We start from the raw sequence: 14854 nt of genomic DNA on the forward strand, positions 1-14854 counted from the left end.
CCACTTCTTCCCACCACAGCGAGGTCTCGCAAGCCCCACTGCTTGTGCCGCCACGAGGCCTTGCAGGCTGCCACTACTATTGCTGCCACTTTCTGTTGCCACTGCAAGGCCTTGCAGGATGCCGCTACCGCCGTCACTTCCTGTCACTGCTGCGAGTCCCCACAGGCCTCTGCCACGAGGACTCACAGGCCACCATCACTTCCGCTGCCAAATATTGTTGCCACTGTGAGACCTCGCAGGCCAATGCCGTTACTGCTGCCATCACTCCCTGTCACAGCCTTGCAGGTCACTGCTGTTGCTGCCACCAACTCCCATCACTGCTGAGTCCTTGCAGGCCACGACCGCTACTGCCACTGCCTCTCATCGCTGCCGTGAGTCACCCATCTAGGCACCGATGAGACCCAGACCTACTTAGCTTCTACAGGGCTTCAGGGTTTACCTTTGGGTGCAAGGTCACTCCAATAATCTTTCCCTGTTAATCCAGATGACAGTCATGCCTGCCAGTGCTATCTGCACTTGTCTGGTGGCTTGAAGCACCAACATAGGTTTTTCCTATGCTATCTGGGAGGCCGACACAGAAAGCAATTGAAACATTCTTGCATATTCATACTGCTCTGAACAGCAAGTGATACACTGAAATAGTGTTAAAAATGAAGCCCAAGTTGTTGAATATGAAGTAGAACAAGATGTTTTTAGTGGTTATTTCACATAACTCATGTTAACCTTCTATATGTTTAAAGATTTCCTACTGCATCCAAGGAACACCTGGTGTTATGCCTTATGTTGCTGCAACTCTTGATGGCTCATCAAAATCAATTGAGGATACAGCTTCTGGGTGCATTCATTTCTTGGAGTTACAGAGCAGCACAATGGACTGCATTTAGTTAAGCAATACTGTGTCAAGTACTTTACCATTCTTTATATCTTGTACACAAGCTGTCATTAACACCAATACTTATCAAGCTGGCAAGTCAGTTCCTACCTACTTTTATGTTCAGGACCTGTATATCTAAACCATCACAATGTTCTACATCATCATACGATGGAGCTATTTAATGATAAATTCAATAACTAAGTTAAGTCATTTCATTGTTCTTTTGGAGTCCTCAGAAAACTTGTCAAAGCAATACGTATTACTGCACACAATTTAAAATACTGATTTTTTTATTTAAAAAATCTCATTGTAAGTAAATTTTAATTTCTATTGTAAATAATTTTCCTAGGCTATTGTTAATCTCAACTAACAGCTGTATTTGTTATTCATGATTTTGCAGTTACATAATCCACATATGACACTCGGTAATAGGCACTGATTTCAGAATCCTGAGAATGTCAGGTTGTGTTTCCCGTTTCTTGTAGTTGCAAACACAGATACTGTGTGTAGGCCAAGGCTGTATTTGAACAATTAAGTCCTGGCTTAGTAAGGGCATGCATGAGCTCCATGTGCTTTCATGCAGCTCCTTTGCTCTTCCCTCTGCACAAGAGTAGGATGCCATAGTTAAAACTTGGCTTATCGAGCCTGACTTGTTTGGAAGCCATTAACCATAATGATTTACTGCTGCTGCCTAGGTTGTTTTCTTGCTTGCACAATGGGACAGCATGTGAATATATAGGTGTCCTATGCTATTTTAAACTACTTGATACTGCTTTCAGAATGAGCTGCTGTATACATTTTAGTTATATCAACATGCACCTTTGAATTAAATAATTAAAACTATGAGTGTTATGCTAATTTAGATTTATGGCTGTATAAGCATCTCGTTATTTATTATAACTAAAATCAACCTGTATTGGGTTTTGAATGGTATTTTGTTATTGAACTTCCCAGAAAAGCAATGAGTAACTAAAACAGACAGAATTCCAGTAGATTTTAGTAGGAACTGAATTGGGGGCCCAAAGACAACATTTCAGGAAGCGCAGTCTTCCTTCAGTGCTGTTCGGTCACTGAATCTTGCACGTGAATATATGCTCTAACCTGAGCTACAGCTGTTTCTCAAAATGTGATGCGCATCTTGCAAATGGCCACTCTCCACTCACTAACCATTCCTGCTTCTCCAAAGTAAAAGAAAACTGATATCGCTGAGAAAAGTTCTTCCAGAAGCCACATGGGCAGTGCCATTAACAGATCATCCGGGAAATACACTTTGGAACTGTTGAAGTGTAAGTAATTTGTAAGGAGAGAATGGTAGTTAAAGACTAAATCTGTGATTATCCAGATGTCACAGCAGACAGCAAGTAGTCAACATAAATGAAATTGCAAACCATAACACTGCAAAGAATACAATTATTCAGAAAACACAAGAACTTGATACATGTGGTTTTATTACACTGGTTTATTTGTGGGGGAGGAAAATGGCTTCATCAAGTATTTAATTCAACTAAAAAACCACACAATCATTTCATTGTTGTTCATGCTGCAAGATCAACCCTGCTACCACCAATGTTTTAACTTTGCTTTTGGCTATTCATCTGTGGTCTCATTCCCGTGTTCAGGGTGAGGTCAAGAACTTCAACACTAAAATAGGACTCAGTTTCATTTTGAGATACCTTCTGTCGTAGCACAAGTTTCATTTACGAAAAGCAGATTGACCTATTAGCTCTCCTTCCCATTTGTTTATTGGTATCACTACTCTCCACTGAGTAACATATTATATTACCCAGTGACACGCTGGTTGGAAAACCAGCAATTGCATAGATTAACTTTCTGTTCAGAGATATACTGTTATGCAGTCACTTGCTGCAATTTATCTTCTGGCAAGGCATTTCCTCTCTTCTCTAGGAAGCTTCCATTTAAGTTAGGGTTTTATTAAGTGATCATCACTTAGGAGAGTGCAGTTACGGCTTATTCTGGAACTACAGTTCACAGTCCATTTTTAGTACTATAACTTTAAGCCAAACAATGAGAATTGTTGTAAAGAATGATGCCAGACAGCAGTTGTCAGAAGTTAACAACTTTAGCTATTTTTGGTTTTGGTTTTTGTGGTTTAGGGCTGTCTAAAACCTCTTGGTAATCTGCACTCATTCCTTTGAGCCATCGACCAACAGTTGCCACTCGATCTAGGAAAGGAAAAATAAATGAATACGTAAGAAATCAGCTTTCTGATCCAAATGCTGAGGAAGACTTATATGTAATTCAGCATTGCAGTTTTACAGCCCAGTTTATGCTCTTTACTCCAAAATAAGTCTCAATGAAACCAATGGAGGTTTTGTACAAAACTTTCTGACAGCAACGTTGCAAATTCCAATACAGTATAACACTGAAACTGATTATTCAATTCTGTATGTCACTTGCTTTCTATCAGCCATACAGAAATTAAGCGTATCAAAATGAATGCAATCTCTACCTGCAACAGTCGATGCACTATGTAGAGTTAGCTTTACACCCCCAGTTAATCGCCTGTTTAAAGATGTGGTCAATAAGGTGAAATTGAGGGTTGTGCCACTCGTTTTATAACTCATAATCAGTAGTCAGGTTCACTATTTATATAGATTGGTTCACAGGTATACAACTATGCTTTAGGATAAACAGAAATTATTTGATCCCTCACCTGCATTTTGATTCTCTGGACAATCCTTTTTAAAGTGCTCAACAGATCCACAGATTCTACAAGCACCTCCTGTAGAAGATAAAACACACCCACACAAAAGAAGTATTTAACCACAATATATGAATTATATTAACAAATGCCAGATGTCAAGTGTACAGAGCAAGTTTACAATTCATAAACACAAGGAAGCAAAACTCACTGTTCGTATTTTTGAGCTCCATCACATCAAAACTACAAGGCTGATTCAGATGGGCAGCTGTGTTAGTTTTAAGGGGCCACAAGGTTCTTCACTGTTTTTGCTACAACAGGCTAACAAGATTTGTTGTAGCATACACTTTTATACACAAATGTTATTTCAGTTGGCAGTTATATATATAATATACACAGAGTCCAAATGGCAAGCCAATACAAAAAGTACAGTCTTTGACAGGTGTCCATTGTTTCAATTTAAGCTAAAACAAACAGAATCAAATTTCTTGATTAGCAATGAAATGAGATCCTATCAAGAAGTTTGATTCTATTGAGACAATGAGTTCCCATTGTTCTACAAATCACGACCCAATGATTCCTTATTTTGATATTTCCGGTTACTGCTCTTGCAAATGCTAACTTTGGTTATCTTAAGCTTTCCAGATATATTGATATTTTATACTTTGTTGATTGATCAACTATCATAAACACTTGAACCGACATTCAAGAACTTAGCAAGTTATTTTTTAATGCATTTCATGATGTAGCGTGTGATACTGCAGTTGCTATGACTTGTGTGCATGTGGTGGGGAATTGATAACTATGCTATATGTACATGCACAGATAGGTGTGTTACAGGTTTTCTGGATCAGGATCAATATGGCTGACATTTAAAGAGAATAATGAAATACTACTCTGCTGTATCTCTAAAATTAAGTGGGGGTTTTTTCCCCTATCAAATGTAAATACTTTGAAAAACCTATATGGGAATCCATTTGGAATTTTAGAACTGCTTCTCAAGTAACCAGTCAAAAATACTCGTGATAAGGGGCAAACAATGTCTTTGACAATGAGCCAAAATTCCCAAACAATGGTGAGAAGCATACAAGGTCACCACTGATAAAGGTCTCTCTTTTAACTTCTAGAACTAAGAAAGGGGGAGTACTCTCATGTTCATCAACTTAGTTATCTTTTGGGGGGGGGGTTGCAACAGTTGCACTCACCTTCAGCATAGAGTCCTTTAGGATTATCAGGACATGACCTTGAAAGATGTCCCATCTCACCACAAATGAAGCATTTTGCATATGGGAATTCCCCTGTAAGAATTCAATGATATTACAATCGAAATATCCACACTAAGATTATATAAGACACTGCAGTGAGCCAGCATTACTGTAATCTAGAATTGTTAAAAGCATTAATACTATGTGAATTGTTGAATAATATTAAGACAGGCATGTAACTTTTACCATGCCCAACATTCAGTCGGGTTGTAGATATTACACATACCAAGAGCGGGATCTATTTTTGCTCTGCATTTGTTGATTTCATGCTCTGTAGATCCACAGCGGTAACAAATTCCAGTTCCCATATCTTGGCTTTCGAGTACAGCTGGGCAATCTGCCACACCGTGTCCTGGCTTTCTGCAGTGGAAGCACACCTTTGGCGATACAAGGTGAATTACTAAGTGAGCAGAAAGAGATATGAACTGAAAGCAATCTCTTTTTCTGCTAGCCACATTTCAAATGAATCTTACCTACCCCCTCCCAACCAATGAGATCTGATGAAGTAGCAGCCAGTGATGCATAGTTTAGAGTAACACAGCCCCAGTGTTTTAGGGTTAATCTTTGCATTTAACATGCAGGTTAATGGCACCACCCAAACTGATGGAATTTGGATTTTTAAAGAACTGCACTATATCTTTAGCACCATGTCTAATTTGGCCATTAATCTGAAGTTAAGATTCCTAAAGAGTAAAGCCATTCTTCTCACCAAGCCTCTCTGGATAGGTATTTGAGTAACCTATCCAGACAAAATAATAATAATAATAATAATAATAATAATAATAATAATAATAATTTTTATTTATACCCTGCCCTCCCCAGCCAAGGCCGGGCTCAGAGCAGCTTACAAGCAATAATAAAAACAAGTTGAATGATTACAACTTAAAAACAAAATACAACATTAAAATATTGAAACATTAAAATATTAAAATGTAGCCTCATCGCAGGAGAAGGAAAGGAAAAAAGAAAGAGAGGGAGGGAATCAAATTGGCTCCAAGCCAAAGGCCAGGCGGAACAACTCTGTCTTACAGGCCCTGCGGAAAGAAATCAGATCCTGCAGGGCCCTGGTCTCATGAGGCAGAGCGTTCCACCAGGAGTTGAAAAGGCCCTGGCTCTGGTTGAAGCCAATCTAACTTCCTTAGGGCCCGGGACCACTAGGGTGTTGCTATTTATGGACCTTGAGGCTCTCCGTGGGGCATACCGGGAGAGGCGGTCCCGTAGATACGAGGGTCCTAGGTCGTGAAGGGCTTTAAAGGTCAAAAGCAGCACCTTAAATCTGACCCTGTACTCTACCAGGAGCCAGTGCAGTTTGAAAAGCACTGGGTGAATATGCTCCCATGGCAGAGACCCCGTGAGGAGCCTCGCTGCAGCATTCTGCACCCTCTGGAGTTTCTGAGTCAGCTTCAAGGGCAGCCCCGCGTAGAGTGAATTACAGTAGTCAAGCCTGGAGATGACCGTCGCATGGATCACTGTGGCCAGGTCTTGCTGAGGATCCTAAACATTCAATGACATCACCCTTTTTCTAGCACTACGTATAACCTGAGACACCCAGGGAACCCCATTTGAAAGCAGTTCCACAAACCATACTTAAGCACAACAAATTACACACATTTATCTATTTAACCTTCAGTAGGAGCTAGCTTATGGATTCTTCGTTCCAGAAAATTACACTGAAATGGGTAGCCAGAGTATATGTGGCCATTAAATAACTCTATAAACTGATGCCAAGAGTACCAAATTCTACATCATAATCATGCTAAATGCTTTGTGAATTCTGGAAAGGTGATATTGCTCCAGAATATAATCATGCCCAGTGAAGTAGCATAACTAAACTATTGGATTATGAGTGCCATCACTCTTTGTACACCTAACCTAACACACAGGGGCTGTAAAGAAACATAAAATAAAGAATTTTGTTTCCCCCTGCTGTGCATGACTTCTGAAAGTCCTCATGAGTGATTTTCTCTATAGACAGCTGCTTTTACAGCTCTCTTACTGTGATCTGAACTGCATAAATTGATTCTGCATTTGCATCAGTTGTAATGCAATCTGCAGATGAAAACTGCCATAGCAAACATTACTATTGTGCATAAAACTCATAACTTTCATTTATCAGTATTTTATTTCCCATCCCTACAATCTGTAGGATGACTGAATTATCACTCTGCTATAAAAGAGAGAATAAAGACACAACAAAAATTGAGAGTGCTGACTACAGTAATAGAAATACAAACTTCCTCAGCTCCTGAACATTTAAGTATAACAAAACATTTAATTATAGCAGAACAAACATAAATTTCTAGTTCAGCTTTAATAATTTTGAATATTCAAAGCAAAACAAAGTCTGTTAAAACATTAAAGAATTTCTGAGTACTAAACATACATGCAGATCCAGAAACCGTCAATCTAATTCAGAAACAACTTTTTGCAAGTAGATAAAGTTGTGATGAGTACACAAAAGACTGCAACATGAGGAGAAAACCTATTTTCACGCTAAAGTGGGGAACCTGTGGCCCTTCAGATGATGGGCTGAGGCTGATGGGAGTTTGAGTCCAACTATATCTGTAGGGCCATAAGTTCCCCATCCCTGTGCTAAAGCATGCTCAATAATATACGGAAGCCAAGACACAAATGTGTTCACTAATGGTTATCTGGACTGAGACAAATTATTGTGATCTCCCTTATATGAGTGAGTAGTGTCATTTGCATTATGAAAAGAAAAAGTAATGGGCACCGAAAGAAATAACAATGGAACATCACCTTACCATTGTGTTCTTTTTCATTTCCTGCCTTTTCACTCTTCTCCCCTCTCGCCGCCGGTCCTTTTTCAAAGCTGTTGCTATTTCATCCTTTGCTTCACGGCTGTTGATCACCTCTCCTTTATGCAATGTCTGAGAGTTCTGTTTTAAATATTCCATAAAACCGTTGACATCTTCATTCGTATAGTCTTTTTTCTTCTTATTTTTCTTCTTCCCTTGAGTACTTCTCAAGGAAAAGTTGTCTGAAGAGCTTTGCTTTCTATCTGTTGTTGCGCTTCCGGTGGCATCATTTTTCATATGTTCCCATGGTGTTGCATCCAGAGCCTTCTTGTTGTGGGTGACATTTGCTCGTGCCCACCTGGTCATGACTTCCTATGAGATTTAAAAGATATTAGGTTCACATGACTGGATTAGGTTCAGCCTTGATTAATGAGGTGGACCCAGAACTGAATAAGCATTTCTATTTTTTTAGACCAGCACAACTGTGCTACCTGGTGCTGATAGGAGTTGTAGTCCACAACATCGGGGGAGGGGGGGATAAGCAGAGAACAGAATCAGGCCTCCTTTTATTCCCCTCTGGGCAGTGCCTCAGATATCCAATCTTTACCCTTTCAGTTCCCAGTCTGAGCGGAACTGGAGACCAACTGGAGACAAAGTGACGGGCAGAAATTAAGAGTGAGATCTACTGGCAAGTAGATCTGAATGACTTGAAGCAGACGGGCAAGGGTTGCTGGTGCCCACTCATAAGCTAGAAAATCCTAACCCCCAGATCCATCCCTAAATTGTTGCCATCCGTCTGTCCAGAGACAGTGGAGTGGACTTCAAGGCTTAAGTTAAAGAGCTGGAGAATCACAGTGCCTACTGTGGCTGTGGAGACGGGTAACTTGTTATGGCTGCCTCCCGCATTGTTTTTGCTGCATTAGCGGCACCGAACTGACCTCTCCAGGGCACAAGCTTGGGCAATGTGTATGGAGGTCCTTGGCTGCCCAGACAACAAATCCCCCACTTGGCCTCACTGATGTGGTCCAAAGGAAAGCAGAGCAATACATTTGGCACCAGCTTGGCTGCAGGAGTTGCCATAAGGATCCTGGTACAAAGCGCCATCCAAATGGCTTAGGGACACCATTTGGGGATTTGTGTAGCCTTAACCTTCCCTTCTCCCAAAGATGCCCTGCAACACAGCGGGTACAGATTTATCCTCGGGGGTTTTCTCGAGGAACGAGTTATACAGTGGTGCCTCGCAAGACGAAATTAATTCGTTCCGCAAGTCTTTTCGTCTTGCGAGTTTTTCGTCTTGCGAAGCACGGTTTCCCATAGGAATGCATTAAAAATCAATTAATGCGTTCCTATGGAAACCGCATTCAGACCAGGTCCGGGGACAGTCTGTCCCCCGACCTCTTCTGAAGGCTGGTGGGGGGCGAAAGTCTTTGCTCCCCCCCCCTGCCTGCCTTCCCGGGAGAGCGGAGAAACGCAGCGCTGCGTTTCTCCGCTCTCCCGGGAAGGCAGGCAGGGGGGACAAAGACTTTCGCCCCCCACCGGCCTTCAGAAGAGGTCCCTCTTCTGAAGGCCGGTGGGGGGCGAAAGTCTTTGTCCCCCCTGCCTGCCTTCCCGGGGGCTTTTAAATCGCCCCGGGACAGCGGAAAATTCCTCCGCTGCCCCGGGGCGATTTTAAAATGCTGGCGGGCAGCAGCGCTGCCGCCCGCCAGCATTTTAAGATCACCCCAGACAGCGGAGACTTCTCCACTCCTGGGGCGATTTTAAAATGCTGTCCGGCGGCAGCGAAGCCTTCGCTGCCGCCCACCAGCATTTTAAAAACCCTGGGACAGCGGAAAATTCCTCCGCTGTCTGGGGTGATCTTAAAATGCTGGCGGGCGGCAGCGCTGCTGCCCGCCAACATTTTAAAATCGCCCCGGGGCAGCAGAGGAATTTTCCGCTGTCCCGGGGCGATTTAAAAGCCCCCGGGAAGGCAGGCAGGGGGGACAAAGACTTTCGCCCCCCACCGGCCTTCAGAAGAGGTCCTGGACCTCTTCTGAAGGCCGGTGGGGGGCGAAAGTCTTTGTCCCCCCTGCCTGCCTTCCCGGGAGAGCGGAGAAACGCAGCGCTGCGTTTCTCCGCTCTCCCGGGAAGGCAGGCGGCGGGGGGGGGGGGAGCAAAGACTTTTGCCCCCCGCCCGCCTTCAGAAGAGGTCCAGGACCTCTTCTGAAGGCCGGTGGGGGGCGAAAGTCTTTGCTCCCCCCCCCCGCCTGCCTTCAAAAGCCGTCCGGGAAAGCGGAGAAAGCGTTTCTCCGCTCTCCCGGAAAGCAGGCAGGGGGGAGCAACGCAGCGCTGCGTTTCTCCGCTCTCCCGGGAAGGCAGGCGGCGGGGGGGGGGGAGCAAAGACTTTTGCCCCCCGCCCGCCTTCAGAAGAGGTTCAGGACCTCTTCTGAAGGCGGGCGGGGGGCAAAAGTCTTTGCTCCCCTCTGCCTGCCTTCAAAAGCCATCCGGGATAGCGGGAAGCGCTTCCCTGCTATCCCGGACTGCTTTTAAAATGCTGGCGGTGGGGAGCAAAGCCTTTCGGCCCCCGCCGGCCTTCCTGGACCTCTTCTGAAGGCCGGAGGGGGGGAAAAGGCTTTGCTCCCCACCGCTAGCATTTAAAAGAGGTCCCCGGAGATTTCCCTATGGGCTTTCTTCTTGCGAAGCAAGCCCATAGGGAAATTCGTTTTGCGAAGCGCCTCCAAAACGGAAAACCCTTTCGTCTAGCGGGTTTTCCGTCTTGCGAGGCATTCGTCTTGCGGGGCACCACTGTAGCTGCAAGGCAGCGGAGGCTTAGCATCCTTCTTCCCTAAATAAGACTGCTTTAAAGCGACAGGGTGGGAAACGACCACCATGATTTATGACTTGCGAACCTGGTTCTGGCATTGACCAAAAATTCCGGGGACTCAGCAAAGGCTCAGAAACACCCTAGGGTAATAATAATAATAATAATAAACAACTCGAAATAGATCCGACAACAAGCCTGAAGTCTGCAGGGTCTCCGCCCGGGATCTCCCCCAACTCCAACCTGGGCATGTTCACTTCCGCGGACACGTGCGGAGCAGCTACCGAGGGAACGGAGGAGCCCCCGGCCCTCAGGCCTTCCGGGACAGCAGCCGAGCTCCTGGTGCCTCCTGAAGCAAGTGTCCAGCGGCTCCAGGCGCCGCTTCGCCTTCCCCGCCTCCCGAGCAAGAGGTCCCTCACTCACCGGGGTCAGGAGGCGAGAAGCGCCACGGAAAGCCTCCGGCGCAGTCGAAACGCACAGCCCGGGAGGGAGAGAGCGGCACCGGAAACGTCCGGAGCCCGTGCTGCTGCACTTCCTGTAGGTAGGTGGGTGGGTGGAGGCGGAGCGGTTGCCATGGGACCAGGCGCAGGCGGAAACTGAAGCTGAAGCAACAGGCGGGAAGCGCGAGGTTATGGGCTGGCTCAGCCTGGCGCTGTGCAGGGTTGGGCGCGCTTCCCGCCTGAGCCTCAATGAGCTGAAAAGAGCCGGGCTCTGTATAGGATTGCAGGTTTAGGCGGAGTGGGCGGCGGCAAAAGAAAGCCACCATGCATTTCCCTCATTTCTTGGTTTCCTGTTAATGTAGCTGTAAGTAAGCGCATACAGTCATGGGAAAAATAATTTGAATTCTGTGGTCTTGCATGTGAAGTCATAATAACGAACTCATCTGTTTCTTGGCAGGTCTTAGAGTTAGGTAAATACAACCTCAGATGAAGGGCAACGCATGATGTATTACACAGTCTCATTGATGTATTTAACAGAAATAAAGCCAAAATGGAAAAGCTGTGTGTGAAAAAGCATTTGTACATCTTCTGATTCAATAGCTTGTAGAACCACCTTGAGCAGCAATAACATGAAGTAATTGTTTTCTGCAGGACTTTATTAGCCTCTCACAAAATTGTGGAGTAATTTTGGCCGGTCCTTCTTCACAGTGTTGCTTCATTTCATTGAGGTTTGCTGGCATTTCTTTATGCAAAGCTCTCTGAAGGTCCCACACAGTATTTCAATTGGATTGACGTCTGGATTTTGACTGGGCCATTGCAACACCTTGGTTCTGGTCTTTTTCAGCAATTCTGTTGCAGATTTGCTGGTGTGCTTGGGATCCTTGTCCTGTTGTAGCACCCTGCTTGTGGTTAATGCTTAGCTGGAATGAAATATTCAACGCAGCAATAGAGAAATTAAAATAATAATTTATTTGTCAGACAAATAAATGATAGGCACAGTGGTATATGGTTACCAAAGCTCTGCCCCTTTCAGCCCTGATGGCCAGCACTTATATTTCCTCAGCCCAGCCCCCTTGCTCCTCCTTTGGCTGCCTCTGTCCAATCAGCCTGGTTGAAATTCCTATTGGCTGTTTGCTAGAACCAATCATAAAAGATACACCCATTTCCTATTACCTTTTATGGGAGACAAAGAGCTATATTTCCTTCTATCCATAAATGGCAGACAAGTAGCCATATATCTTACATTTGCCTCGACAAGGCACCTTAATTACCAGATCACCTTTTGCCCCTGTTGCCCCTGCATTCCAAAACAAATGGCTAAAACAAATGGCTCGTGGTATTAAATTCTATCTAAACAGAGATCTTGGGTTCACATTCTCACACACCATCAATGAAATAAGAATCTAACATAAGAATCTAACATTTCTTACTTTCTAAATCCTTTGCCTAATTACATTAAGCCAGCAAATCTCATACATAACATAGATAGCTTTTTAGAAGAAAAGGCCTTTGCAAAGTAAAAAGGAACTCAGTAAAAAACAGCTTCAAAAGAAGCCTCTTCAGTTTACACCCCCCTTTCCCAGCCAGCTGCTTTCCCCATTAGCTCTTCCCAAAATTTATTGCCCTTTAACTCTCTCAGTATACCTTAAACCTTAGGAAAATATGGCTAGAGTTCTGATGGGAGGCACATGGTATTATTTTCTGTTAAACAATAAATCTTACTATTTACCAACTCTTAATTAGTGTTTTTGCAGCTTGATTGTATTCTGTAATATGTAGGGTCATTGTAACATTTGCTCCCAGCCTGTAATTCCCTTTTACAACTTTGAGAAACTTGTCTCCTGCTACTGCTATAAATCAGGGGGGCCCTTGTTCAGGAGAGCAGGAAGATAAACAACTGCCAAAGTACTTAGCCAGCTGGTTTCTGCCTGGCATGAAACATACAAACATTTGCAAATATATCTTTAAGCTCATTTTAAAATACAGGCCTTGATCAGATGCCTCACTGTTGCACGACCCAATTTCAGCCAAGTTTCAGCTGTCAGGCATATGGCCTCACATTGGACTCTTAGAATACAGTGGTACCTCGGGTTACATACGCTTCAGGTTACATACGCTTCAGGTTACACACTCCACAAACCCAGAAATAGTGCTTCAGGTTAAGAACTTTGCTTCAGGATAAGAACAGAAATCGGGCTCCGGTGGCGCAGCAGCAGCAGCAGGAGGCCCCATTAGCTAAGGTGGTGCTTCAGGTTAAGAACAGTTTCAGGTTAAGAACAGACCTCCGGAACGAATTAAGTACTTAACCTGAGGTACCACTGTACTGTAATATACAGAGGAGTTCATGGTGAGCTCAGCGACTGCAAGGTCCCCAGGACCTGTGGCTGCAAAACAAACCCAAATCATCACCCCTCCACTATGGTGCTAGACAGTTGGTATGAGGTGCTTGTGCTGATATGCTGTGTTTGGTTTCTGCTAAACATGGTGCTGTGCATTATGGCCAAACATCTCCACCTGGGTCTTGTCTGTCCAAAGGACATTGTTCAGAAGTCTTGTGGTTTGTTCAGCTGCAACTTTGCAAACCAAAGCCGTGCTGCCATGTTCTTTTTAGAGAGATGAGGCTTGTTCCTGGAAACCCTTCCAAACAAACCTTTTCAGTCTTTTTCTAATTGTACAGTTATGAACTTAATTAACATGCTAACTGAGACCTGTAGAGCATGAGATGTAACTCTTGGGTTTTTTGAAATTTCTCTAAGCATTGCATGTTCTGACCTTGGGATGAATTTGCTGGGGTGTCCACTCCTGAGAAGTCTGGCAACTGTTTTGAATGTTTTTCACTTTTGCATAATCTTCTCACTGTAGAATGATGGACTTTAAAATTAGTTGGAAATGGCCTTAGAACCCTTCCCAGTTTCGTGGGTGACAGCACTTGCTACTCTAAGAGCATTGTGTCATCTTTCCTCCTTGGCATTGTGTTAAAACACACCTGAATGCTCCAGACCAGCATACTGCTAAAACTTCAGCTTTTATATAGGTGGGCACACTTGCAAGGGCATCTGATTAGCAGCTCCTATCTGTTGTTTAGCCACTAATTCCTATGGAACGCGTTGGTGACTAATATACTCACAATAATTACCAAAATAATTATACATTCTTTATCACTCTTCTGAGAAAAATACAAAGCCTTGTGCAAAGCCACAGAAACTTGCAAACTACCCAGTCTAAGATGAACTTATAATGCCTGATTTCAATAGATTTTTCAAATGCTTAACGCAGTCTTTTGTTTTCTTTATCTTTTTAGGTAAGTTCATGAAGACACCAACAAAAGGTAAGTTCGGTGTTGTTCACAATACCGAGAGATGCTAGTGAAGTTGTAAATGGATTTTAATGAAGTTGTAGACAGGGTGCCGGCGTTTTGCACCTGTTTCGCCCTGGCAGTCCAAGTAATCAAGAGCCCGCTATTCGCCCCCGATGGGGCCCTTTTACAGGGGCTTGCAGGTAGCCCACTCCCAAGGTAGTTTTCCGGGCTTCTTCAGTGGTCTAATCTCAAAGCCTTGATACATATATTGATATTCAATTTCATAGAGAGTACTATTTCTTAGCTTAAGCTTAAGAGACTGATTTGCTTATGCCATGTGTTGTTGTTCATCTGAGATTGTATTTACCTAATTTTAAGACCTGCTAAGGAACAGATGACGGCTATTATGCCCTGATATGTAAAACCACATAATTCAAAGAGGGTGCACTTTCTGTTTCCCATGACTGTAGATGCCAGAGGTTCACACACGAAATAGGAGACCTTTTGCAATTACGGGAACATCCTTGTTCTCATCAAGAGTCAATGCTAGGATGTCTGTCACTCGCTCCCCACCCATCCCTCACCCCACCCCACCCTGCTGCCTTGCTTTGGCTTCTTAAACGGACTTGTTGGGAGGCAGAGTGTAAGCAGCCTTGTTTTTATTTTGACATTGACACCTCACTTTCCAGCCATCTAGGTTTTAAGACTGCTGAAACCCAAGATTGTTGAATAGCAGGTTTAATCTCACTGTGAGTTGAG

The 14854-nt window shown here is 43.8% G+C and overlaps 2 protein-coding genes across 6 annotated transcripts in view; one reads left to right on the forward strand and one right to left on the reverse strand.

Moving 5' to 3' along the window:
* Positions 1-1736, forward strand: part of ACOT12 (acyl-CoA thioesterase 12) — a 28933-nt gene extending 27197 nt beyond the window's left edge. For both annotated transcript variants that reach the window (XM_081881202.1, XM_081881201.1), the window contains one exon: positions 741-1736. In XM_081881202.1, the coding sequence (XP_081737328.1) occupies positions 741-884 (144 nt within the window). In that variant the 3' untranslated portion in view covers positions 885-1736. The remainder of the gene's footprint in view (positions 1-740) is intronic.
* Positions 1737-2305: 569 nt separating this feature from the next.
* Positions 2306-10897, reverse strand: ZCCHC9 (zinc finger CCHC-type containing 9). 4 transcript variants are annotated; one of them, XM_081881275.1, is made up of 6 exons: positions 10781-10897; positions 7567-7932; positions 5028-5178; positions 4742-4834; positions 3549-3617; positions 2306-3057 (listed from the first exon to the last, which is right to left on the reverse strand). In XM_081881275.1, the coding sequence occupies exons 2-6, from the start codon at positions 7924-7926 to the stop codon at positions 2939-2941; spliced, it is 792 nt and encodes a 263-aa protein (XP_081737401.1). In that variant the 5' UTR covers positions 7927-7932; positions 10781-10897; the 3' UTR covers positions 2306-2938. The 4 variants fall into 4 exon arrangements, with proteins under 4 accessions (XP_081737401.1, XP_081737402.1, XP_081737403.1 ...); XM_081881276.1 differs by having other exon boundaries at positions 10642-10783; XM_081881277.1 differs by lacking the exon at positions 10781-10897 and adding an exon at positions 10601-10734.
* Between the last annotated feature and the right edge of the window lie 3957 nt (positions 10898-14854).

The sequence above is a fragment of the Podarcis erhardii genome (genome assembly GCF_964252035.2).
Source record: "Podarcis erhardii genome assembly, chromosome: 11".
NCBI lineage: Eukaryota > Metazoa > Chordata > Lepidosauria > Squamata > Lacertidae > Podarcis > Podarcis erhardii.